This window comes from Centroberyx gerrardi, chromosome 7, assembly GCF_048128805.1.
Source record: "Centroberyx gerrardi isolate f3 chromosome 7, fCenGer3.hap1.cur.20231027, whole genome shotgun sequence".
Taxonomy (NCBI): Eukaryota; Metazoa; Chordata; class Actinopteri; order Beryciformes; family Berycidae; genus Centroberyx; species Centroberyx gerrardi.
The window spans coordinates 12,110,808-12,134,156 of record NC_136003.1 but is presented as its reverse complement, the minus strand read 5'-3'; the positions used below and the strand labels follow the sequence as shown (position 1 = coordinate 12,134,156).

The window sequence follows — 23,349 nt, the reverse complement described above, 5'->3', positions numbered from 1 at the left end:
TGACTATATACAACACATTGTGATGAATGGTACATACATAGGCCTACAGTATGAAACCATGTACACACAATAGCTGATGCACCTTCGTTCACATCTCTTTTGTCTACATGTCAATCTATTTGGTGTTTTTTTTAGGCATTTATGTTTCCCCTTCATTCAAGGGTGGAAAGTATCAATTCCCGATATGTGTCATTATGATGCTACAGTATTCCTTCAAATGTAAAAGGCATTGTATAGGAGAGTCTGACCCTTTCCTATACTCCCAGATCATGAATGATGCTTGGAGCTCCGTGTGTTGGCCTTATCAGATGGGCCAGTGCCGGTGGTCCCCACGGACGCCGTCTGGGCCCCCCGTCGACCACCTCCGGATGAAGCCTCGGGTTTCCCTGCTGCGCTTCCTCGCCTCTCCTCGCTTGCCTTGGGGGTGTCTTTTCCCTTGGCCCCCTCCTGGGATCCCACCTTCATGGGCCCTAGCACAGTTTTGGCCACACTGGTGAGCTGGGTGACGAAGCTGGCCTTGTCCCCCGGCGACACGGGCCGTGACTTGCTTGAGCAGGGTGAGGCTGCGTTGGAGGAGGGGGACATGGGGTTCTCCTCCAGGACCTCCAGGCGGGCCCTCTCCTCCTTGGCCCCGCGGTAGCTGCTCGATGGGCCTGATACCTTCTCTGCTTTGGATCTGGCGGCAGCTGGTGCAGCGGCTGTGGATATTGTTGGAGCTTGGGTCGGGATTGGAGGTGCAGGACCTTTGACCTTGGTGGTCTCAGTTGCTTTATCACTAATGCCTCCTCTCACATGGCTCTCTCCTGTCTCTGTACCTTTGCTCAGCTTGGACTGCTCTGAAGCCACTACCTTCTGCAAGGCACCTTTGTCTGCACCTGCGATGCCTTTCCCTTTCTCCTCAGTCTTCTCCTGAGCTTTAGCTGCAGGGCCACTGTCTGTCTGTGTGCTCTGTTGCTTGCTGACCTGTGGTTGCAGGACCTTTGATGTGGCCGGAGTTGAGATCTTCTCGCTGGGTTTACTCTTAGCCCCTGCTGCCTCTGAGCTTGGAGTGCTTGCAATTGGCAGTTTATCCCCAGAGCTTAGTTTGGTCTCTGTAGCGGGTGGGGCCAATGCTGGACTAGACTTGGTCTCCACTGCAGCTGCGCCTGCTTTGCTCTTTGGAACCTCAGCAGAGGTTAATGTCTTCCCCGCGTCAACAGCACTGGTTTTGGACTCGGTTTTAGGAGCTATGCTTTCAGTTTTGGGCCCATGGAGCTCAGATGCCGTGGCATGGGTATCTTTCTCTCTGCCTGTGAGCAGTGTGTCACGGCTAAGCGGCGACTCCTGCCTCCCCAGCCTCCTCACAGGCTTCAGGCCTCCCATCTCCCCTACCGTGGGCGGAGAGGGGGAGGAGGACGATGAAGGAGAGGGGGGAGCGGGTCCGTTCTCTCCCTCCATCTCCAGCAGACTTTGCAGGCTATGCTCACAGTGGAAGGACTCTCTCCTGTAGTCCCCGTGCGTCACCTCCAGGCTGTGCTTACGCATCGACACCCCGCCTGTGAGGGGGGAAGGCGAGGATGATGACGAAGAGGAGGAAGGCAGGATGGGCGCTCCTAGCTTCTCGGCCGACTGCACTCGCTGCAGCAGGGGGGATCTGGGTGGCTCGGCGCTCTTGGGGCGCGGGCGGGCAACGGGCGGCGAGGAGTGGAGCTTGGCGGGGAACGTCTGGGTGGTGTTGGAGCTCCCTACCGTGTGGCCAGAGAGAGGCGGAGGAGAGGAGGTGGTAGGGGAGGGGGTGTGGGCCAGGGGGGACAAGGGGATGTTGCCGGCAGACTTGCAGCGGGCGGAGCGGTACTGGCGGTGAAGTTTGGGCGAGAGGCCGTGCAGGGAGCTGGGCCTCATGTGCTGGGAGGCTGCCGGGGAGTTGGGAGTGCTGGAGGCCGGGGAGCTGCTCTGTGACGAGGTGCCTGAGGAGGAGAGAGGAAACAAACATCTAACTTCTCATTCACAGTATTTCAACTTTGTATTTCTGTGCATGTATTCTACATGTCCATATGTAGGCCTCTCATACTAACCCAGGTAGGGGGATTCGGGAGTGGAGCGGTAACTCTGAGTAGGGGAGCGGGCAGACAGGCTGTGGGTAGGGGAGCCTGGGAGACTGTCTCCAGATGACAGAGAGCGGTTCAAAGAGGAGAGGCTCCGGCTGGTGTGGAGCAGGTTGGACTGCTTGGTGATCTTCCTGAACAAGGAGCTGCGTTTCTTACTGAAAGACAAACAATGATATTTCATGATGATGAGGAGGATGAAGGATGGCACAGTAAGGGTAAGTGGAAGGAGATTGAAAGCACATTCAGTATTGAAAATAGGTAAAAACAGATATGTATTCTTGTTTTGAGATGCATAATTTTGTGCAGTAACCCACTCTTGTCCCTCCTTGGCCCCTGTCCTCTTGTTGCGCCGTGCCATCTTGGATTTGTAGCTGGACTTGCGGGCAGGACCCACTTTTATAGAGGTGTTTTCAAAGGGAGTAGTGGTAACTGTCACCTTGTTTCCACTCTGGAGATAAAAAACAATATATTATTCATATTATCTTATTAGCAAATTTGATCTCAACCATCCTATTATGAAAGTCTTTAATGAAATTCAATGCAAACATTAAAAGAGACAAACAGACAGACAGACAGACAGACAGACCTTCAGGATGAGCTCCACCACCTCAGTGTGGACCAGACCATGCACCGACTCCCCGTTCACATGAGTAATGAGGTCACCAGCACTGAGTCCAGCTTCCTGGGCGGGGCCTCCATCCTCCACATGCTGCGATTACAACAAATTACTGTCACTCAAACAGATTTAGCCACTTAGGTAGAAAAGCTGTTTATCTGTATGTTAGAGCTCTGATGGAGGATTGATCTGTCTAGAAACTGGCATAAACCAATGATTACTTAACCAATGAGCCTTCCAAGGACAAAATCACTATAATAACAAGCAAATGTCTGGCAGATAAGCACCACCCCACTTTTCCTCATCTTCCTCAATAGAGCCATCAAGAACTACTCATGACATATTAAGCTCTGCTCTCTCACCCAGACCATGTGGTGTACGCTGTAGACGTCACTGTCTCCCATGTAGACCCTGATGGCTCGGAGGGTGAAGCCGTACTTCTTCCCGGAGCGGTGGATGGTGATGGGGGAGCGCAGCACGCTGACCGTGGGCGAGTAGTCCCTGCTGGGAGAGGAGTCCCGGGACGAGGGGTTGGACGAGATGGAGCGAGGAGACATGGGGCTGGCCAGAGGGGAGGTGCCATGCTGCTCCACTGTGGACAGAGGGACAGAGATGAGGTTTAAGGTTCCAGTCACTGAGCCTGGAAAGCCTGGGCAGCTCTACCGCTGCGCTAAGTGTCTGACAGCAGGGTGGAGGGTCACAATTGTTCCTGAAGCCATTAAGCTAATCAATGACCTTCTCCTCCCATCATCCCTCAGACCTAGAATGGCACATGACTCATATTTTAACCTTGTAACATTTAACTGCCACAGCTCTTGTGGACTTTATTGTGGCAGTATTATGTGCCGTTCTTAATTTTTGTGCCTAGAATCTAATTGCCCCTCCGGGATAAATAAAGTTTATTGAATTGAATTTAAATTACAGGAATCAAATCAGGAAACAATTATTACCGTTTCTTGTTATTGCAGTGTAACACAGCGAATTCAATTTGAGAAATGCCGAACAGCGTCTTTACCAGCAGGAATGATGACAGACAGAGCGGTGGCAGAGGCGGATTTAATAACTTTAGTTCCTGGTCGTGAGTTGCGTTTCTCCCCCTCGGCGGAGAGCTGCTGGTGGCGGACCCTCCGCAGCACCAGGTCAGTGGTGGCACCCCGGGGCCCCTGTGGATCTGGAACACCCAGAACAGCAGCACTGCCTGGCAGCAGCGCTGACGCATCAGCGGGTCTCAAGAGCTTGTCTGTGGCGTGACAGAGACATGAAATTGAACGGTAAATAGATACTTGACATTTCTTGTCTTTTATCATGAAAAATGGGGAAATTATTCTGCACACTGCAAATAAAAGGCTAGGACAAAAACGTTTTTTAGTTTTTTAGTAATTTATTGCGTAAGTGCCCAACTTAAAAGGTGCAAGTGCACTGATGAAAGCATGTAGCTGAAACGTTTGCTCCTTAGTTCTTTTGTACATATAGTTCTTTTTTTCACTTGCACCTTTAAGTTGGGTTGCAATATGTAATAAATGCAATAAATGAGTTTTTCTGAACTAAAAAAACTTTTTTGTCCTAGCCTTTTATTTGCAGTCTGCAGAATTATTTTCCCACTTTTCTAGTTTACAATATTTTGATTCTTGCACCTGCATTACAATTGACCTTCATCTAAGCCAACATCTTTACTTTTTTCTTTGTCTGTTGTATCATCAAAGCATAATTCCCATCATTCAATAATGTCATATGTGCTGCCTCATCCGCTCTTACCTCCGGCAGTGAGCCCGTTGCCCTCTTTAGGGATGGTCCTCAGATCCCCCTGGCTGGAGGTGGTGCCCATGGCTCCCTCCAGCGAAGCCCCCCTGGTCTTCACCTGCGGCTGCCTGGTGGGGACGGGCAGCTCGGAGTCGACCTCCAGCGGCGAGGCAAAGCGGTGCGTGTCCATGAGGGCAGAGAAGCGCCTGCGGGCTCCGGAGGGAGGGCTGGAATCGCTCTCAGTGAAGGAGGACTCAGAGCAGGACAAGCGCTTCCTGGAGAGCAAAGCAGAGGTAAAGATTAGAACCACACCCATCCATTAGCCACATCAATCAGTGTAGCTGTCCTTTAACACATCAGACTCTTTCTTTCATTTGACATTACAGCTTTTTAAAGTGTTACTTCATCATGAGTGCAAACTGAATAAACCCCGGCCGAACTCACATCTCAGGTGATCCAGTCCTCCAGCTCTTGTCCCTGAGGGTGAGGCTGCCCAGGCTTTCTCTCTTGGCCACCCGCTCCTCCCTGGGGACCTTGTGCTCCCGTCGAGTCACAGTGGGAGGTTTATGCTCCAGCTGGGACAGATGCTCCATACTGCTGTACACCTGCAGGGCCACACAAGGAGATACATTACATTTTAAATTCAAATATATTTCAGGTTTCATACAAAGAGTATGAAAGGCAGAATAGTGGTAGGGTAAGTGTGTGTGTGTGTGTGTGTGTGTGTTTTCATGTGTTGGTATCAGACCTATTTCTTTCTAATAATATAGCATTTGTTTATAGTTTCAGTGCATGGAGTACCAGGTGGGTGAGTTTACCATGTCAGTAAAATTCAAATACTGTCAGGTAGGTTGTACATAACAAAAATACTATACAAATAATCAAATAGTTTTGTCAAAATTTTTGGGCACTGATTGTATTGTCCTATGTCATCTGCCACTTAAGACAAATCATAAAGTATATTTCAACCAATACTCTTGTGTTTGACAGTGGTTGTCCAGTACTAAACAGGTTCTGCCTGACAAGAGATGAACAAAATTGTAATATACTGTTTTACTTCTTGGTAAAAAAAAAAAAAAAAGCCCCCAAAAAACAGTATCCTGGCATTCAGAGACCTCTAAAATTTACATTATACGCAAAAAAAAACAGTGAAGAGGCATGTGCTATAGAAATAAAGTTCTTCTTCTACTTCTTCTTCTTCTGATATTATTATTACTGTCAAGACTGACCTTGCTGAAGCGAGGGGAGCAGGATGAGAAGCGACGGATCTCCACAGGCTCATCGTCGTTGGTATCGTCCTCATCGTACGAGTGGATATGATGGTATCGCTCAGAGCGAGCTGGGGAGGAGAGGGGACAAGATACCACAGCTTTAACATGGGGAAGGACAGGGACAGCAGATCAGCAGCGTTATCTCTCTCCCTGTTCTCCTTTCTCCTATTTCTCTCTCTGATCTCACTCCTCACACATAGTTACTGACACTGGCCCAAACTCTGTGAGAAAAGAGCAACGAGAGGTTAAACCATCTTCAAAGCTGCAAACTCAGATTCCCCTGTACATGCTGAATCTACACATTCAAGTCTAAAAATGCAACATAACACCAATCCGGCCTCTCCAGTGGGAGATGATGATGATTCAGGAGACCCAGAGCTGGAGAAGTTCCCCAAACGTTTTGATGAATACGAATTTCTTAAGCTCATAGGGAACTGGAGAATGATTTTTTGCCGATGGGTCCAGCATTCCTGACAGCGTCCTTTGCAGACTTACTATCAAAATAACTGGTGTCTTCCTCTGACTCTAAGTGAGGGATGAACTCTGCCTTCTGTCTCAGCAGGCTGTTCCAGTCCACCTCTGTGAAGAATGAGTGCTGCTTCACTTCAAAAGCACCGCCTAGAGGGCCGAGGGGGAGAGAGAGAGCGAGAGAGAGAGAGAAGGAGGGAGGGAGGGGGAGACAGAGACAGAAAGAGAGGGGGAATCAGGGAGAAAGCAGCAGGATGCAGACAATAATTATGTAAATCTCGATCTTGTTGTTAATTATTTTGCTATAAACAAACATTTTCTTAGTGTGCTTCAGTCGTAATATTCCACAGGGGGAGTGCGAGCATTGCTAGTGTTTTCCATATCCCTGAAGCACACACACACATGTAACTCTCAAATACATATGTGTGTCACCAAAGCCTCAGAGGGCAACTAACTGACCTGTGCCCAGTCGGACCAGTGGGTTTGTCTGCAGGAGAGTGGAGATCAGGTGCTGGGCGTCAACAGGCAGAGCCTCGTCCCCCTCTGGCCACACTATGTCATCTACACAGCAGAGAGAGGAACGGGATATTAGGACACATACATCTTTGGTGAAGAAGTGAGGAAGGGATGTTAAAGTGAAAGAGTGATCGGGTCTGCAGAGAGAAAGTGGAAGACACAAAGAAAAGAAGGATGGGTGAAATCAAGAGAATGATACACAGAGACAGGAGATGAAGAGGTGAAATGCATTGAGTTACATTATGGCTTATACAGTAGCAGGGGTGGGAAAAGTGCCAAAATATCCTATTCAAGTAGAAGTACAGTTACTTTGCTGAAATTTTACTTAAGTAGAGGTAAAATTACTTATGTAAAAATCTACTTCAGTAAAAGTTAAAAGTAGCTCATTTAAAATGTACGAGAGTAAAAGTTACCTAGTTACTTTTCACAAAAGAGAACATTGTGATGCGATCTTTTCTATGCAATTCTAAAAGACAGAGTTCAAACTAGATTTGTTTAATTGGAAAAAAAAAAAAAGACAAAATAAAGTAAAACCAGATTACTCTTTTGTTCACGGCTGACTGACAGTTCACTGTGAATGGCTCCACATTTGGCCAATTTACAGCTAGCCGACCATCTGTACTGTTTAATGGACTTGATTTAAAATGTAGCAAAGTACAATACTTCAGTCAAAACACACTTAACACCCATCCACCTCTGACCCTTGACTCCTCACCTGTAATGACCTGTCCGAACAGCTCCTCTGGAGTGTCTCCGAAGAACGGCACACAGCCCACCAGGAACTCGTACAGGATGATGCCCATGGCCCACCAGTCCACCGGCTTCCCGTAACCTTGACGCAGAATCACCTCCGGGGCGATGTACTCCGGAGTACCGCACACCTGGAGGAAACACAGCCGCGCTTCAGCTCATCAGCTTTCTGAGAAGACACTATCCTAATTTGTTTAGTTGTTCATTAGGGCGGATGCTTGCCCCGGGACCTCCAGCTGAAGAGCGGTGTCTCGAACCGCTAGGCAAACCTGCCCCGATTACAGCTTGGTGCATTTTCCTTAACATAACTAATATCCTCTGACATATAACATCATCGTTGAAGTTTTTATCTTCAGGCAATTCTACTCTGATGGTTGTTATATTTCTAAAATAATGATATGACCTGACTACAGATTTTGCTCTAAATGTTATTCTGAACCAGGTAGGAAAATATTAAAGCGGTATAGTTTCTAATTGGGAGACTTTTCACACAGCGAGTAGCACATTTGAGGAGATCACTGCCAGGATGCCGGGACAAGAAGATGAAAGCAGCGGTCTTGGGTTTGATGTGCAGATGGGAAATGCATCGAATGCTAACAGATTTTTGGCCGTGATCATACCTGCCCAAGAAATAATGAGGCTTAGTTTCAAAGCATGAGCACCGAAAGGCTGGAGAAAACAAACCCCGCCCGACAGAGAAATGATTAGAATAACTGAGGAAATACTGGCTTATTGTTCTGTCAGCTGGTAATTGTTTCATTTTTTCATGCGTTGAATATGCCTGGCACACAATGGCAGAGAATTTGTTTGCATAGAAATGAAGACATCAAAGGGCATTTCATATTTCAACTTTGCTTGGATCACGGTGAAAAAAAGTCTATTGCTGTAATACTGCCAAAAAGACACATCAATAAACAGTGTTGATATTGCATATTTGATGATTTTAATCTTGCCATGCGCTTTTAATCAAGTCTTAAAGGAAGGATATTTTCTGTTATACTAACAAAACACATCTTACAGACACATTTCTGCGATAAATTATCTATGATGGCAAAATTAAAATCTGGCTCCAGTTCCTTGTTGGAGTTACTTCACGTGGATTTGGCACTGTGGAGCCAAATATATAATGGAACTTTTGGCGTTTGTCTGTTGTCCTCATACCTGTTTATCCAGAAACTCCCGGGTATCCTTCTCTATGTGTCCTTCGTATAAGTTGGTGGTCAGACTCATCAGGCCCATCTTAGACAGGCCGAAGTCTGTCAGCTTGATGTGTCCCATAGAGGTAATCAGGAGGCTGGGGACAGAGATACCAATGTTAAAGTTTCTACAAGCTTTATTGTATGCTTTTGCAATAAAAAAAGAGTTTTCTCTGGCTTCATAATAGACAACACAGAGCAACACAACATAAAAACAAACAATATTCTAACAGCATAAAGAAAATGCAATAAGATTTGAGTCATACAGAGTCATACAGTGCCAGTTGGGATTCTTGCATATAGTTTATATACAGTACAGTTGCATTTGTGCTCTTGGTTCCATTTGACATTATACTTCACAGACAAAAAATGCATTTAAAGCAGCATAATGTGTGGCAATGTTTTGCCAAATTCCCAGTTTGCAGTTTCATGAAAGCTCACTCCATCTTACTTGTCAGGCTTGAGGTCACGGTGGACAATGCCATAGTTGTGTATGTACTCCAGTGCCAGGACGGTCTCCGCAAAGTACATGCGAGCCATTTCCACGGGCAGAGCCCCGATGTTCTTCAGCAGGGTGGCACAGTCTCCCCCTGCCAACAGAATTAGCCATTTGATTAGTCTTGCTGCTGACATTAACAATTACCATAAATGTCCCGTGGTATCTCTTGCCCGAGACTATTTCATTTTCCATTTAGGCTAATGAACAACATATACAATAGAACTGTAGGCTTGGATGCAGTAGTCAGCAATAGTAGTCAACGTATTAAATTCTGTAGACTCAGACAATATTGTTGTCTGAGTCATCCTGCATAGTGTAGTCAAGGGTATATGGAGGAATCCTATACATAGTATGAATATCTCTTTCAGTGGGTATTCAGAGTATACTCATGTATCCACCTAATTAACATTATAATATAAAGGAGTGGAATCACTGTATAGATACACTCAAATCATCTGTTTACAAGTGGGGTACAGCTTGCAATGCTGTAGCAATGCTATCAGTCTCTCTTCATGGCTGTTAATATTATAGTGTTACTAATTCTTCCCATTTTACAGGCCGTTGACAGCAGAAAGAGCTCAAATATCTCCTCAAAAGTCACACACAGACAGTCTCACCTTCTACGTACTCCATGACCATGCAGAGGTGCCGGCGGGTTTCAAAGGAGCAGAACATGGAGACGACGAAGGGATTCTCTGCGAAGGTGAGGATGTCTCTCTCCACAAAGGCCTGCTGGATCTGGTTCCTCAGGATCAGGTTCTGCTTGTTGATCTTCTTCATGGCGAAGCGCTGACGTGTCTCCAGATGACGGACCAGGTACACAGCACTGGTACACAGGCAGACAGACAAACCCACACACATATGCACACATCATTGTTATCGTCTGACCTCTGTGTGCATTGCACTGCCTGACTTCAAGATGTGAAAATGGCTCCTTTGCAGGTCATAACATCCTTATTAGCTGAGTATAAGTGGCCTGTATGCCCTCCACTCACCCATACGCTCCATTACTGATCAGCTTGATGGTCTGGAAGTCGGCCTCCTCTGGTGGTTTCATCGCTCTGATCTTACCCTATGGAGCAAACATCACAAAGCCATGATTAAATATGATCCAATGTGACACAACCCCCATCACCAGGCCGATACAGCTGCCTAAAACAAGCTGGTTCTGCACGTTGCTATTATTTAGTTATTAATACTGTCTGTCAACATGAGTCAGAGTCACCACTCTGGTTCTGTTGGCACTCTCTCTCTGCTGATACAGTTAAACTGGGAGGGGCTGCTGAGATTCAAACGATCTTGACAGATAACGGTAAAGTTGCTGCAGTTCTGTTCTGCTCCCCTCTCTCTTCTTTCCTCTCTACTTAGCTAAATTTTGGCAGTTGGCAACAAGCCTAATAGTAGAGCGATGGCTTAGAGATTTCAAAGAGAGGGATATCCTGTGTTTTTTTTTTCTACTGCACACACTAATCAACATAAATGGGCTCAATTAGTTGGATGAATGCATGTGTGCCAAGCCATTAGTGGATGAAGCAGTCATTTTCAGAAAGGGCAACAAGGACCTTGGCAGTCCCAGCCTCACACTGTCACTTTGCTAAGGGAGCAAAAAGGTGGATGGATGTGATATGGGGATGGAAGCCAGAGGTGGAATGAGAGAGTGGAGAAAGAAAATGAGGCCAGGACTGAGGCTTTTCTTGGATCTCACCTCTGTTGAGTCATCAGTTTCAGGTGTGAGCGGTCCCTCACTGTCGTAACTATCCAGGTTTACCATCTCTGCAGACAAACATATATCAATTTGAATTAGCTGTCAAATAATTTCGTTTCGAACAACATTCTGTATGCTCTATTAACTCTCCATCTTCTGTCTTTCTCACCTTCAATAGGGTCCCTGGTCAGTCCCAGCTGGCTGATGATGTAACGGGGGATGTCCGTCTTCATCAGATGTCCCTCCTTCGCGTGGTCCTCCGCTGCCTCCAGCAGATGGTAGAACTCCTCGGGGTTAAACTCCTGAAAAGAGATGGGGACAGCATTAAAACCTATTAAAGCTGCACTAGGCAAGATTTTTATTTTATTTAAAAATGCAAAATACAAAACTGTCTAAGCAGCAGCACATTTGCAGCACCCATTTTGTGCAACAGATGAGAATTCTACCACTGAACCAATGTTATCAAGAGGAACTCTAGTAAGTCTGGCAAAAATGGCTGCTGGTCCAAACTGGTATTGACAGTGCCCAAAAGTGATCGTTTTAACGTGAATTGGAGCAATATGCATAAAGTCAGGGTGGAATTACATCGATGAATCAATTCTCCATGTCAGCGTCTCAGCTGTCAATCATAATCAAACATTATGATTGCATCTATGTGGTATGACTCATCCAGAGGGACACAACATTGCTGCTCTTGTTATGAAACAGAGTCACCCTGGGTTACACACACACACACACACACACACACACACACACACACACACACACACACACACACACAGACTCCCTCCAACTTTAAATGACAGCATGGTCACGGTCTGTCTGAGTCAGACTGGAAGGCCGCCCAGCAGCGGGGGGCCGCTGCCTGGTATTAGTCGTACTGTGGCGAGGCAAATGGAATTTTAATCTAAATGCAAATGCATTCGCCAGCCAGACAGACTGGACCGGGTCTTGTACTGTAGCACTTAGTGTTTGCTTAGTTTTTTTGCTCTGTGGTGAAGGATGGGATTCAATAAGGTCTGTGAACACAGCAACACAGTTATCAATTTTGACAATGACTGCTTTGTTTTTTTTATTTTGGAGTGAGGCTCCGGGTGAAGAGTGAAGAGAGTGTGTTTTACCGTACCAGACACTCCAGAAGCCTGGCAGGTCGGGAGATGATGATGAGAAGCTTCTTCACCAGCTCCGTGACGAAGGCTACCTCCGAGCTCTCTGAACGCTCGTAAGCCTGAGAGAGAGGGGGAGAGAGAGAGAGAGAGAGAGAGAGAGAGAGAGAGAGAGATAAAAGTATTCTCGTAAAATATATAAAGCATTTACAATACCTGTCTGGCACAGTCAAATCCCTAACACAAAATGAATACCACACACAGCACTGCAGAAATTCTGTCGAGAGAGAGAGAGTGAGAGAGAGAGAGAGAGAGAGGCAAGATGACAAATGAAAGTAAGATTTACTGCTCAAAAAAACTGTGAGATGTGAGAACATTTGTATCGCAGCAGGAACAACGAATCCAATCAAAGTGAAACCAGAATAATCAGAGTGATCTAATCAAGCCGCCGGTTGCTGATGAAGTTCCTTGATACCTGCTATCTGCTCCGACAAATCACAAGCACAATTAGCCTCCAGTTACCGCCGTCATTTCATTCTTATCTTTTGCCTCACACTGTTGAATGAAATGAGATGATTTGAACTGAATCTACCTATCAGTGGCCTACCGCAGCACCACCCATACCCTCTGAGGGTGAATATACCACGGCTCAGTAACGGTGACAATGTGATTTATGTCATCTTGCCCCACCGGTGTGGTAGAAGGGCTCATGGGAAACGTCTCCAGTCACACCATTTCAAACATACTGTCTCATTATGTTGCCTCAGTTCAGTATTATTTACTTGTTTCTGTGTCTTCTCTTGGTTGTGAATCATACTGTAGAATCTGTCTTAGAAATGTGCTGCACAAATAAAATGATTACTGCTATTGTTCATCTACACTACCAGTCAAAGGTTTGGACACACCTGATTGATTGTACTATGTTTTTCATTCTCCTAAAACCATTTTGATCTGTAGGCTTAAATGCTTGAACTGTGTTTCTTAGACAAATATAAATAGTGAAGTTGATTCCTATGTATGAATTTCTTTCCAAAGCCTTTGCCTTTCCATCAAGGCAAAGGGCGGCTACTTTAAAGAATCTAAAATATAAGATCGTTTTGATTTGTTTAACACTTTTTTGGTCACTGCTTAATTCCATTTGTGTTATTTCATAGTTTTGATGTCTTTACTATTATTCTACAATGTGGAAAATAGTAAAAATAAAGAAAAATGTGTGTATCCAAACCTTTGACTGGTATATATTGACTATATGTTACTATATCTTAGTTTTTATTTGTCTTGATTGTGAAGCCCTTTACAAATTTTGTTTCAATGAAGTTATTAGTTGTTACTCAGGCTACTCTGAGCTCTTCATTGCTCCTATTGTTCGGTGTATTTTCTAACTCACGTCATTGAGCAGCTTCTCCAGATTCTCCTGCAGCTCGAAGAAGTAGACGGTGGTGATGAGGCCCTCGCAGGCTTTGGCCAGGCAGTCTCTGGACAGCTCAGCTATCTGGTGATGGATGAAGCTGAGGACCCCGTCGGCCAGGGGCAGAACGTTTTCAGGAGTGTAGGCCTGGATGAACTCGGCCAGCCTGCCCTCCATCTGTGCCTTGGCCTGGTGGAGAATGAAGGGGGGGGGGCATGAGAGGACAAGGGGGTAGGTGAGGACAGAGAGAAAAAAGATACGAAGAGAAGAATGGAGAGAATGGAAGAGAAAACGACAGAGATAAGGTTTACAAAAAGATTCAATTTCCTTCCAAGACCCTGAGCTGTGTGAGGGAAAGTTCAAAAAGCAATTTCAGTCGCGAGGCAGACAGTGTGGCTCTGCTGATTTACATTGACTTCTGTCCAATGTGATTTTTTTTCTTATTTGACTTGTGTCAGAATGAGCCCAGAGTCCAGCTTTCACCTCAGCTGAACTCCAGACTACAATGGCCGACTTCCTAAAGCTCGATTTTTATCGCTGTGGAAGCTTTCAACCCGTTTCCTTTTTGATGCCAGCCTCAGCCAGCCGACTCTTCTCCCTACTTGCTCATGAAAGAGAGTGAAAGGGGGGTAAAATGAGGCAAAAGGAGAAATCTCTTTTTATTTAACTGTTCCTAGCTGTGGCAGTGAATAAATTTAATATTCTCCATGACGGGGTAAACCTCTCGGGGCTTGGCGGGGTCGCGTAATCTTGTTTACGACGGTTTAGGAGCCTCCATCTACCTCTTTTTTTCCCTTCCATAGTCTGTGGATGCACGCTATCAAAACGTCATACACACAAATCTCTGAACACCCTCCGTCAATAAAAGTTAATTTCAGTCCTCTGATATTTGAGTTGTGACTTTATGGGATTAGATGGGCTTTCTGTGGATGGAAAGATTGGTTTGATGCTCCGTCACCTTGAGGATTTGCGAACTGTTTCGTATTTTTTTATGGAAATGCATGTTTATCATGACGCAGCTTTAATGGCTTCAGTGATTAAGATACTAATCTCTGTGTGTGCTAATGAACAGATTGTGTGTGTGTGTTTGTCTGTGTGTGTGTGTGTGTGTGTGTGTGTGTCTTACCTTGGGGAAGCGCTCCTTGTACACATGGTTCATCATGACTATCTCATTGTCGTAGGAGGAGGAGGAGCGTCCTGGGCTGGAGGGGAAGAGGGAAAAAATGGAATTCAGTCAGAAATATAGGCTTTTCTACTCAAAACTTGAGCTGTTGGAATGATATCTTGGTTTCAAAGACAGTAGAAATATGTCTGAAACACCTCTGTGCTTATAATTTGCTTTGCACTTAAAATGAAACATTAAAAACATAAGCGAAAAAGTCACTGCTTTATGATCAAGGAAATTAAAATGTAGAAAATGAAATGTAGAGCATCGTTAAAACGAGAAAAACGCAACATAAAAGCAATAAAAAAAAAGATCAGCCATAGGCAACCCCTATAAAAGAGCATAGTGCTTTCGGGCAGCCGAAGCGCCGTTTAATCTCACGGGTGCTGCCGCTGACCTGAGACTGCGGGAGCGTGGGCGCATGTGGGGAGAACAGCGGCCCCCGTCGTCGTCCGTGATGCTCTCGGTGCTGCCAAAGTGCTTGGATAAGAAGTGCAGCTCATCCATGGTGGGCTGGAAGGGCAGCTGGTGCAGCCGCTCCTGGGACGAGCTGGAGGACTGGTGGAGGGAGCGATAGAGGAGGAGGGAGGGCAAAAGCGATGGGTGGAGGAGGAAGAGGAAGCAGAGAGAGGATTAGGAGAAGGGGGTGAGGAGGGGGGGACGGAGGGAGATGTTGGCAGATGAGGAGAAAAGAAGTTGAGAGTGGGTGGAATAGGAGTTGGAAAGATCAAAAGGGGAAAAAAAGGGCCAGAAAATTCATTAAAACAAATTGACAAAACACATTCTCTCTCTTCTACGCAGCAAATGAAGTCATGTCCCGCTGCTTCTGTCAACCTCATCCATCTGCCTCTGCCTCTAAGTGTGGGAAAACAGGTGAAGTGACTGAGTGACCAAGTGATTATTATAAAGTGGAGTTATTTCAGCGTCTTGCACCCTACAGTGCCTCGTGGACTTAGAAGACATTGTCATTTAATTCCGAGTAATTCTATTTCACTACTGACAAACCGAGAACTGAGATGGTAATGAAGCGGTCCAATAAGCCTCAGGGTCAGAGCCGTGAATCTGTCTCACAGACACGCCGCATCTCACAGCCTCATTTGCCTGAGTCAAAGCGATGGGACCTGGACCTCCTCCACTTACTTCGCTAACCGCAAGATCAATCACCGATCAATCACAGGTGACAGACAAATTGAAACCAGTCAGACTTAAAAGGGCGGATGGAAGGAGGGCGGAGACTCGCCATCTGTCTTGTCTGTTTCATGTCGGTCAAGGTTGTGTGCTTGATTGTATTGATGTAATTCTTCCTATCTATTTCTATATTCGCTGTCTTAGTAGTGAGTGTGGCATCACTTCATTTTAAAGTCTTAAAGTGGTAATCCGCAAGATTCTTGTTTTTTTTTTGTTTTTTTTATATTGGTAACATCTTTAGTGCTAAGATCACATGGCAATCAAACAGTGTGGGCAGTAATGTGACGTCTTTTTCCGTGGATTTTCTGTCGTTTGAGTTTCTGTAGGTGGCTCTCTTCTCTATTCTTTGTCTGTTCAGTCATGGTGGCTGTCGCTGCTCATGCTAACTACCCAGTTCTCCTATGTATTCCAAAAAACTGCTGTTGCTGCTGCCATAGACGCATCACCTCTTGTGCACCAGAGGATTTTTCCCTAGAAAGACCTACCTGCTGTGTTTAGAACAGCAAATTCAGCAAATGTCAAAGCTTTCATGAACTGGGTATAGGTTGAATCACTGCTGTGTTATATCAAACGGCAATAGAGAGTAGCAAAACAGAAATGTATATATATGAAAATGTCACAGATTATTACTTGAAATGGTTTTGTCTCCATTATAGGGAAGCAGTCAAGACCAGACATGGAGAGGGGAGTCTGGAGCTCAGTGTGATTCATAACACGTCCAAATGTCTCAGCTCTAATTCAGATAAAATATCTTTTGGTTTCTAATGATGGTATCGGGCTTAATATAGCCTGTGGTAAATGACTGCGGAACAGAGTGTGCTCTCTCTCACGCCAGCCTCTCCTCTCTACGCCACTTTTCCAGTGTCCCTCTCATCCCACCAGCCTGGCACTTATCAAGTACCCCCCCCCCTCCATCCCTCCATCCAGAGCCAGATGGAGAGCAGGAACCAGGCCTGTGATGTTGTTGTTACGCAACAATAAGACACGCACTGAAAAACCTGAGGGAGAGGAATACAAGACAGACAGCATGCTGCGTACTGTAAGACAGAATCACACAAGAACGACAAAGCTAGAGAATGAAAGTGACAAAAAGGAAAAAGCAAGAAGAGTGGAGGGAAGTCCTGGCATGGTGAGCATTGGTTTAAAAGATGCTAAAACTGTCTCTAGAGATTAGATCTGTGCTGATTGCAGTTGTATAGGTGGTGGGAAGGTAGTAAAAGTGTGTACCGTGGAGCTGGGAGTGTTAGTGCCATATCCAGATGAGGGCAGAGAGGCCAGCGACCATCGACGCCCGTCCGCTCTGCAGAAGAAGAAAAATGACGTTACATCACTTCAAAGCCCAAAGCAATGCATACATTTTGCCATAAAACCCACAACATATTTAGAAACTTGTCTGTAGATCATCAACTGTATCTGATATGAATCACTATAACCCTCCCATGATGAATTTTGTTGTGAAATAGTGACTGTGAATGTAAGACAAACCACTAACACAGCCTATTCCCACATACAACCTGGATCCATCTCAATTTCGGTGGCACTGATATATTTTTATTGAGCAGGCCAATGACTTACAACACAACGAGGTTAGTCCCAGGAGCCGTCCCCAGTGAGGAGCTCGTTCATTGTGTCTCTGCGTGCCGCGCACAGTGACAGACAGGCAGACGGATTTGATAAATGAGGACAGAGGATTTACAGGAAGGAGTACAAGGCTCCGGTCCCAACACTGTGTCTGACTAAGGAGAGGTGACATGGATGGAGGTAAACAACAGCCTAATTGGGCCTCTTCACATACAGCGCTGCCTATAGAACACATATGGGTGAGGAGAGTCAAGTCTCGCCCTCATTACTGCAACCATACCATGGGGCCTGACCATTATATCAGATGCTCATACTATCAGTCACTTTGGCTTTTCTTACATATGTGTCAGTGATGGTCCACTGTTCATAAGATTTTTGTCTCTTGTTATTTTCAGTGACACAATTTCTGGTTATTTTTCACAATGACTTGTGGTTATTTTTAAGATTTTAACATTTTCTGTGAACAAGGGTTTGTGTGTGTTTTACCATTCTGGTTGAGATTTTAGTCAAATGAGGGCTTATAATGATGACTTATCTTGAGTAACAATACAACAAACATAAGTATATATGTATATAGATTTATGGGATATATTGGAGATAAGATTGTAGACTGTAGTGTACACCCTACAGTTCTAAACCACATTACATTACATTAAGATATTCATGAATGCATGCACATGGACCTTCTTGAGTATGCAACATAAAACAGCATTCTCAAATGAACCCAATGTACAAACGCACACAAACAGACACACACACATACAGACATCCACATCTACACGTGAACATGCAGACGTGCACACATATCTGCCCACCCGTCCACAGGCACAAACACACACTAAAACCCTCCTGCCTCTAGACTAGCAGCGTGAATAAACACAGAGGCGCTGTGAATGTAATGGCTTGGCCCCGTCACAGATGAGTCAGCCTGCTACACTGCAAGAACCTGTGAGCGGCGCGAGAGGCTCCCTGCTCCCCAGGAGGTGCTAGACCGGGCGCAGCAACAGATCCACACCTCTCGTTCTCTGATGTTCACTTGCTGTCTCTCCCTCCCTCCCTCCCTCTCTCTCTCTCTCTCTCTCTCTCTCTCTCACGCTGACTTGACTTCTCTCTGTCTCGCTTTCCGTCCCTCTCACGCACATCTCTCTTGGTGCACATACACACAGGCAAACTAACAGAAGCACAAACAAAAAGTGGACACGTGTAAGCGCACTCAAATTCACAGTGCCACAGAGCAGTGACCTTCTGGAGGAGGCAAATGAGAAGTGTGCCGGGTTGCTGGGAGAGAAGTTTCGTGGGCTGTCCAGAGGGCTGCTTCCTGTAGGCACAACAAGACAGGCACAGAGGGTGAGAGGCAGGACAGACAGACAGAGAGAGAGAGAGAGAGAGAGGGGACCCTGAGAAGAAGAGATGGGAAGGCAGGATGGCATGTGCAAGCTGTTCTTTTTTACGACCAAAGCAAAACCAGGGACAGAGTAAACCTTCCCATCACTCTTTCCCCTTGTAAAGTCACTGTACAATCTACATAGCCTCTTCCTCTAGCAGGCTCTACGGATTTGGGGATAGGAGGGTGGGTGGCACCCTACTTAGTCAAGACCACCTTAGTCGAATCCAAGTCAATTTCAAGACCAGGTCCAGTCGAGGTCTGAGTCAAGACTAGGTCCAAAGTCAAGACCGAGATCAAGGTCAAGACACTAAAAATAGGCAATAAACAGTGTACATGTCTTTCCAAATGTAAAAATATTACTCTATCAGCAGGAGCTCTGTAATTTACCCCAAATTAATTATTTCATCACAATTCATTGACGTTTGAAGACTATTACATACTATTCACAGGTGTAATTTCAATTTAAATTGTTTGTAGTGCTGGGAAGAAAATAAACACAAAAAAAACGTGGACCAGCAAGACATATATTTGGCATTTTTAGGTAGGTGGGAAAAAGTCAAGTGAACATCCAATAATGTCTGAGATCAAGATAAGTACGAGTCAAAATAGGCATGAGACTGAGACAAATCCAAAACAGCAGAAAAATGGTCTCAAGGCCGGACTCAAGTACTGCAGCTCTGCTTGTGACTAGAAATTAAATACATCCACCTGTTTTAAGGTGTGTTTTGGAGAATATGTGATTGAAACCACCATTTAAAACACCCACCACCATCAAACCAAGCTCATAGCAGAGGGGTGAGATGTTACATACCGAGGTGTCCGGGGAGGGGCAGAGGGGAGTGAGGGCGAGGCAGAGTGGGAGAGGTGGTGGTCAGGATCAGACTTTTCCTGTTGCTGGTGCGACAGCTAGAGAGAGAGAGAGAGAGAGAGAGAGAGAGAGAGAGAGAGGGAGAGGGAGGGAGGGAGAGAGTTAAAACAGCAATGTAAATGATGGGTCTATAGAGGGGATATTGCAACTGCTATGTCTTTGATTTAATGCAGCGCAGTTGTGTGTGTGTGTGTGTATCTATGTGTGTGTGTGTGTGCGTGCTTGCTTCTATACATACAGCCGTGCGCTTGCATGTACACATTAGAATGGAGGCACAGGAGAGGCAGACACGTGCAAACGCAGGACTCACTGCAGGAGCACCACAGCAATAAAGAGAATTCAATTTCCTCCGCCATCCATCGCTGTCTGTCTCCTCTCAGCCAAGATAAGAGTGAGCGGAGAGAGGGAGGGTGGCACAAGATGAGAGCGTAAAAGAGCGAGATAGTTGGAGGTAGAGCGAGGGGAAAAGACAGGTAATAAGCAAGGAAGAGAGAGAAAGAAAAAAGTAGAGAATCTAAAAAAAAAAGGGGCAGCAGCCTATTCCCAGAAAAATATAGCGGAAGGACCAAGCTTTTCTCCACAGCTCCGTGACCTCAATTAATCACGGTAGGGTCCCTTAATAGCAGTCATTACCACACTGAGTCACTTCAAATCCGCCTGTGGACTCCCCACACACTCACACACTTAAAATGACTGTATCTGATTCACACACCATTAGGTAATAAGTGAGCTAGTTTTACCTCTTTAATAGAGATCTCCGTATTTTGTTCGAAAACTCGCTGCCACACTACGGCAACGCAATTTCATTCAGAGGGCTTTTTTTTTTAAATGGAACACGTCACTAAGCGCTTTGCTTTCCACAGCAGCGAGGGGCATAAACGAATGCAAATGAAAACAAGAGAGAACACACGATGACAGGTGGGCCCACTCGCTCCTTCTATGCCGGCTTGTCCTTGCTGTCAAAGGAAGAGAATGGTGAGTTTCCCGCTCTGCCCTTCCCACCCCTGTCACATGGGTCTGCATGTGAGCAGGACACACACACACACACACACACACACACACACACACACACACCCCTTCATTGACACTTGCAGACTGGAGACGTGAGCTGACTGAGATGGGATCAACACAGCAAGCAGTAAAATAGACGGGGAGAGATGGAGACAGGCACACTGCCAAAGACACAGGCAGAAGACATCTTTTATAGGTTTTATAGAAACACCCCTGACATTACAGTGTCTTCTGTTAAATTGCTCCATTTAAATTTTTGTCTTGCCCAAGGACACTTTGCCACTTGGACACACACTGACTGTGGAAGGCATCACGCCTGCGACCTTTCTGTTACGGGACAGTCTCTCTAACAAGCTGGCAAGCTTAGAAATGTCAGTTTTTTATGTGTTCTTTGTGTAGGCTTTTCAAACAGGGTCTCCAGGGTAAAGACGGCCAGAGACAGAAACAGACTGAGAGCTCCCATCCCACCGGCAGACAGTGACAGAGTGACGGAGCATTGCCAACAGCCAATCACACGCAGCCTTGCCTCTCCTGCCCATCTGGAGCTAATACCACTGATTGAGCTCATGACTCTGCATTAAGCTATTTAATAATGTTCCCAGTCATGGTCAAGGAACATGTAATTCAGTTATACCTTCCCGTCTAAAATATTAGAATAGGTCACGAGGCAGGCTTGCTGCCTCGTGAATAGGTCACGAGGCAGCAAGCTCTATCTCATCTTTCTGTCTGTTTTCATTATTTAAATTGCACAGGATGTCCTGATCAATCAGATCTATAACTGGCCTTATGGACATTGATCACGTATGCCAATAGCATGGATTTGATGTGCAAATCCGATAACTGCTATTGTGCCATTTCACCCTTTCTAAAACTGGATCAATTATATCTTGACATTGCTCTAACCTCTTCACCAGCACACCTTTTTCTCTATATGGAGTCCATGAGTTACTGTTATTGAACCTGCAGTAATCTTAACACACACTCCGGACCCTTAACCTACCACATACAAATCATCTGAGTGTGTGTGTGTGTGTGTGTGTGTGTGTGTGTGTGTATGTGTCTATGTGTATGCGTGTGTGCTTGTATGTGTGTCTTTGTGTGAAAGGTTCAGCAGTGTTTCAGTGGCTTTCATCACTTTTGTAATTGCTTCTTCAGGGTACAGATGGAGATAGAGATAGATAGATAGATAGATAGATAGATAGATAGATAGATAGATAGAGAGAGAGAGAGAGAGAGATAGAGAGAGAGAGAGTAACAAGAAAGATAGAAAGATAGAGACTGAAAAAGAGACAAACTAAGCATTAAGACAAAGACCAGAGGCTGATATTACACCTCCTATCCTTGGTTAATGCATTCTCAAGGCCACAGGAAATCAATGGAGGCTGGCTGTAAACACACACACACACACACACACACACACACACACACACACAGTACTTGGCCTTGAATTTCCCCATGTACCGTGCGATGAAAACGCTGTCAGTATTCAGTATTCAGTGCTACGTGTAAACATGTAGACACTAACTAGCGTGTATTTACTTTACACATCCAGTAAGTCGACACACAGAACCACTTCACTGCTCAGGCAGGGAGAGAGTCCAAAATTCAGACCAGAGCCTCAGGCCAGTTCTTTGCTTGGTGGTCATTCTAGTTCAGGGGTGAGAGATGGACAAATAAGCGAGAATGGAGAGACAGAGAGAGAGAGAGAGAGAGAGAGAGAGAGAGAGAGAGAGAGAGAGAAGGAGGGAGAGAGAGATGTACCCACTGCAGTCCGCTGCACTCAGTAAATCCTGGCTTGAACTGGCTGACATGCTGCCTGCTGCCGGGGGGCTGGAGGGATGGAGGGAGGGATGGAGGATGAGGTGAAGAGGTGGAGAGAGAAGGGTGGTAGTGAGAATAACCATAACGGGAGGAAATGATAATGATTAGGGGAAAGTGGGTAACTGCAAATTGAGAAAGAGAGAGAAGGGGAAAGAGGGAAAGGGGAAAAAAAACAGCAAAAAGCAAAATGGGAAAAACAAGAGTGGGAGAAACAAAGCTCTCCCTGTGGTGCTCATCACCCACTCACCCGCACACAGGCATAAGGTAAACATGACCCAGTTTTTTCACTGTTTCACACACACACACACACACATACACACACACACACATTCACACTGTACAAACATGACAGCATGCATAAACAGAGCAAATACTGTACACTCGGGTGTGTGAACGTGAGGAGATGACACACAGCGAACGCTACAGCAAAGCCAGACAAACAGGAGCCTTCATCATCCATGTGTTCATGCTCCTCCTTCCACTTAACAGCAGAGGGATGCGGCCCGTTAATATTGATCAAACCCGACCACCTATTCATATAGGAATATGCAAATGCGGCCGTGATAACAACGGCAAATATTTGCGCGGACGATAAATCGGAGGCATGAAGGAATGATTGGAGAGAAACGCGTGAGACAGATAAGAGGGCATGCGAAAGGCAAAGGGATGCGGAGAGCGAGAACGCTTCAAAGAGATGAAAGAGAGAGAGAGAGACAGAGAGGGAGAGAGGCAGAGATGCCGATGAGGAGTCAGGGAAAGACTGGTTTGTTTACTTGCACAGCATGAGGAGAGAGGCGGGCAAAGGAGAGAGAGTGGAAGGAGGGACGACTGGAGAGGGAAATCATAGGGGTGACAGGAGATGGAGAGGATATGTAGGTGGTGGAGATGAAAGGGACAATTCGAGGGAGGGGGGAAGGAGGAGGGGGGATAGGCAGAGGAGGAGGAGGGTGGGAGGGTTACAGAAAT

At 45.8% G+C, this 23,349-nt stretch overlaps 1 protein-coding gene across 1 annotated transcript in view; it reads right to left on the bottom strand.

Annotated features, from left to right (window-relative positions):
• Positions 1–267: 267 nt before the first annotated feature.
• The window catches only part of mast1b (microtubule associated serine/threonine kinase 1b), a 39,598-nt gene continuing 16,516 nt past the window's right edge, over positions 268–23,349 (bottom strand). The window contains exons 3-27 of the mRNA XM_071918519.2: positions 19,495–19,589; positions 18,539–18,614; positions 16,943–17,015; positions 14,925–15,085; positions 14,489–14,564; positions 13,342–13,551; positions 11,975–12,076; positions 11,018–11,150; positions 10,849–10,916; positions 10,139–10,215; positions 9,761–9,969; positions 9,096–9,234; positions 8,610–8,742; positions 7,414–7,579; positions 6,642–6,743; positions 6,210–6,332; positions 5,673–5,782; positions 4,888–5,048; positions 4,480–4,718; positions 3,719–3,943; positions 3,066–3,295; positions 2,674–2,796; positions 2,402–2,535; positions 2,055–2,242; positions 268–1,946 (exon numbers count right to left, since the gene is read on the bottom strand). Coding sequence (XP_071774620.2) covers positions 268–1,946; positions 2,055–2,242; positions 2,402–2,535; positions 2,674–2,796; positions 3,066–3,295; positions 3,719–3,943; positions 4,480–4,718; positions 4,888–5,048; positions 5,673–5,782; positions 6,210–6,332; positions 6,642–6,743; positions 7,414–7,579; positions 8,610–8,742; positions 9,096–9,234; positions 9,761–9,969; positions 10,139–10,215; positions 10,849–10,916; positions 11,018–11,150; positions 11,975–12,076; positions 13,342–13,551; positions 14,489–14,564; positions 14,925–15,085; positions 16,943–17,015; positions 18,539–18,614; positions 19,495–19,589 — 5,032 coding nt within the window. The remainder of the gene's footprint in view (positions 1,947–2,054; positions 2,243–2,401; positions 2,536–2,673; positions 2,797–3,065; positions 3,296–3,718; positions 3,944–4,479; positions 4,719–4,887; positions 5,049–5,672; positions 5,783–6,209; positions 6,333–6,641; positions 6,744–7,413; positions 7,580–8,609; positions 8,743–9,095; positions 9,235–9,760; positions 9,970–10,138; positions 10,216–10,848; positions 10,917–11,017; positions 11,151–11,974; positions 12,077–13,341; positions 13,552–14,488; positions 14,565–14,924; positions 15,086–16,942; positions 17,016–18,538; positions 18,615–19,494; positions 19,590–23,349) is intronic.